Below are 2,467 nucleotides of genomic sequence, written 5' to 3' on the forward strand. Positions count from 1 at the left end.
TAGTAAACATCAATCCCTTGTCTATGTGAAGTTTTCTTTATGGACTGTATTGAATACTTGGCCGAGCTATCCAGATTTCATAATAATCATAATTAGTTCTTTTTGATTGAAGGAACAAAAATGATGGATATATTACATTTAAAATCTCTTAAAATAGTAATATTACATGATAAACAAACAAACTATTAGAAATATATCAAGCCACAGGATATCATCAATCAGAAAGTACATAGGAGCAATAAATTTAGCCAAGGGATATCCAGGACTAAAACTTGTAGTGGGAATCATTGGCCTTCTTGAAGACCCCAGCCTGGGCAGAAGCAGCACCTTCAGAGATCACGGCAACGACAATGCAGTCCTTCACCTGCTGGGTGGTAAAAGGGAATTTCTTGTTGACAATGGAGTTGAGGTATGCAGCTGCTCCTTCACGTATCAGGGCACCAATACCATCAGTTCTTGTGTTTGACAGTGCATCGTGCAGATTTTCTAGCTTCTTGCCAACAATCATACTGCATGCAGCACCAAATGTCTGTCCGATGTTGCCAAGTGACCCAATAGCTGCAACTATAGCATCTGGATGGCCCTTCCAGTAGCTGCATATCAGGCAAAACGAAACCATCTTAGTTTCATTGCTTTGTGGTGTTCATTGATGCTTATGTTATGCATATTCATTCTAGCTCTTACTCGCAGGATCCAATGAGTTCATGCTTCTTTGGAATTGTAGGGACATCATGGGAAGGTGTACTTGGGGTGCTTGGCGTAGTGCCATAAGATGGTGTCGGTGTAGCACCGTAAGTAGGCGTCGGTGTGGCGCCGTAAGTTGGCGTTGGTGTAGCGCCGTAAGTTGGCGTCGGTGTTGGCGTTGGTTTGTAGCCTCCTCCTGACCCATGCGTGGGAGTTGGGGAGCCCCCATCTGGTAAGATATACAGAATTGCAGCTATTATGACTGAATTAGTATAGGAGCTATCAAGAATCACCTTGATTGATGCAACACAGTACTATTGTATGAAGTAAAAGAAATTCAGTACAACACTGAAGGGATGGGGTTAAAAATATACAGTGGGGCATAGAAGAGTAGGTCTTGTGTTCATTCAACTCCCCCAGGCTCCTGCATGAGCTCAGTGAAACAAGCCCCACCAAGACAGCACTGATCAGAAGAACCTTCCCACACATCTTTCTCTCAGTGTGTGCAGAGAATTTGAACTGGTAGTGATGCTCGAGCTTTTTTGAGAGAGAGAAGTGATGCTTGAGTTGATGAGATGAAGGGTCTCTGGATACCTTTATATACACATGAGAACGGCACTCTACAGTTGCGTTGATATGCTATTGTATGCATGGATCTGTACATGCTCATCACATTGTTAGTAGTTGGCGACCAATTAATGATCTCAATTCGTCCAGCTAGCTCGGCGTGGCGGTGATCTCTGAATTTAGGGTTATCAAGCTCCCACTGTGAGTATTTTAACCGAATTCCCTATCTGAAGTTTGGCTAGCTGCCTCATATTGGTGGATGGTAGGGAACATTGATCCTTGGAGTAAGGCCGTCAAATTATTATTATCCCTGTGTTTTGGACAGGCTTCCTTTCCTTCCACACGGAATAGAGGTCTTTCCGGTCCCTGAAGATTTAATTGGGATCGGTGCTTGCCACCTACTCAGTGTACTTAACTATGATGCTTCGAGCTGGATTTCATGCCCTACCTCCAGAACTGAATTTGCCAATGTGGAGACCTGGATGATCCAAATCCATTTTACTCTGACAGTTATTTGTACTATTACTGAAGCTTTTTTGGGGGTCCAACTGGTATCTTCTCTTGCTACAAGTCTTGTCCCTGCGGTGCTCAAGTACTTCAGATAACTTATGCAGAACTGATTTGCTCTGCAAATTTTAAAATTGGGCATTTCCTCTTCAGATGAATGCCAAGACAAGAAGTTTTGTTTATTGCCACAGATTTTCTGCTGCAAAATTCTCTGTTCTTCTGCTTATTCTGATGCCTATCCAGTGTCGGTGCATATCCTGTACTTTTTGCGCATAGTATTAGCCACAGAAGAATACTGTACTATACCTCAGCTAAAAAAGTACTAAATGAAACCCATGCTGGAATGATAATGCTGCAGTATTCATTCATCAACATTACACATGCTATGTTATCATGGTGTTCTTAGTCCCATATATGCTACTATTGCATATTACAAGCGACACACCTCAGTCGAGATATTTTTTAATTTTTGTGAACTTTCAGCTGCATTGATATCCTTTTGCTCAGCACACGAAAAAGATAAATGCATCTGTGGTCTTCTTGTTCAGAACTCTATCTACATCATTCACGAAGCAAAATGACCGGGCAACATATAGCATGCATGTCACCTACAAACAGTTCTTGGTCTCCAGATTGAAATCTGCGTCAATGCAATTTGTATATTTAACTCCAGTTGGAGTTACAGTTGAGGAACCAATAATAGACGAAT

At 41.9% G+C, this 2,467-nt stretch overlaps 1 protein-coding gene across 1 annotated transcript; it reads right to left on the bottom strand.

Moving 5' to 3' along the window:
• Nucleotides 1–265: 265 nt before the first annotated feature.
• On the bottom strand, nt 266–1,173 carry LOC124653558 (protodermal factor 1-like). The gene is made up of 3 exons (XM_047192618.1): nt 1,059–1,173; nt 685–913; nt 266–593 (listed from the first exon to the last, which is right to left on the bottom strand). Exons 1-3 carry the CDS (start codon nt 1,171–1,173, stop codon nt 266–268), a joined length of 672 nt encoding a protein of 223 aa, XP_047048574.1.
• Nucleotides 1,174–2,467: the final 1,294 nt, after the last annotated feature.

The sequence above is a fragment of the Lolium rigidum genome, chromosome 1, assembly GCF_022539505.1.
Source record: "Lolium rigidum isolate FL_2022 chromosome 1, APGP_CSIRO_Lrig_0.1, whole genome shotgun sequence".
Classification (NCBI taxonomy): domain Eukaryota; kingdom Viridiplantae; phylum Streptophyta; class Magnoliopsida; order Poales; family Poaceae; genus Lolium; species Lolium rigidum.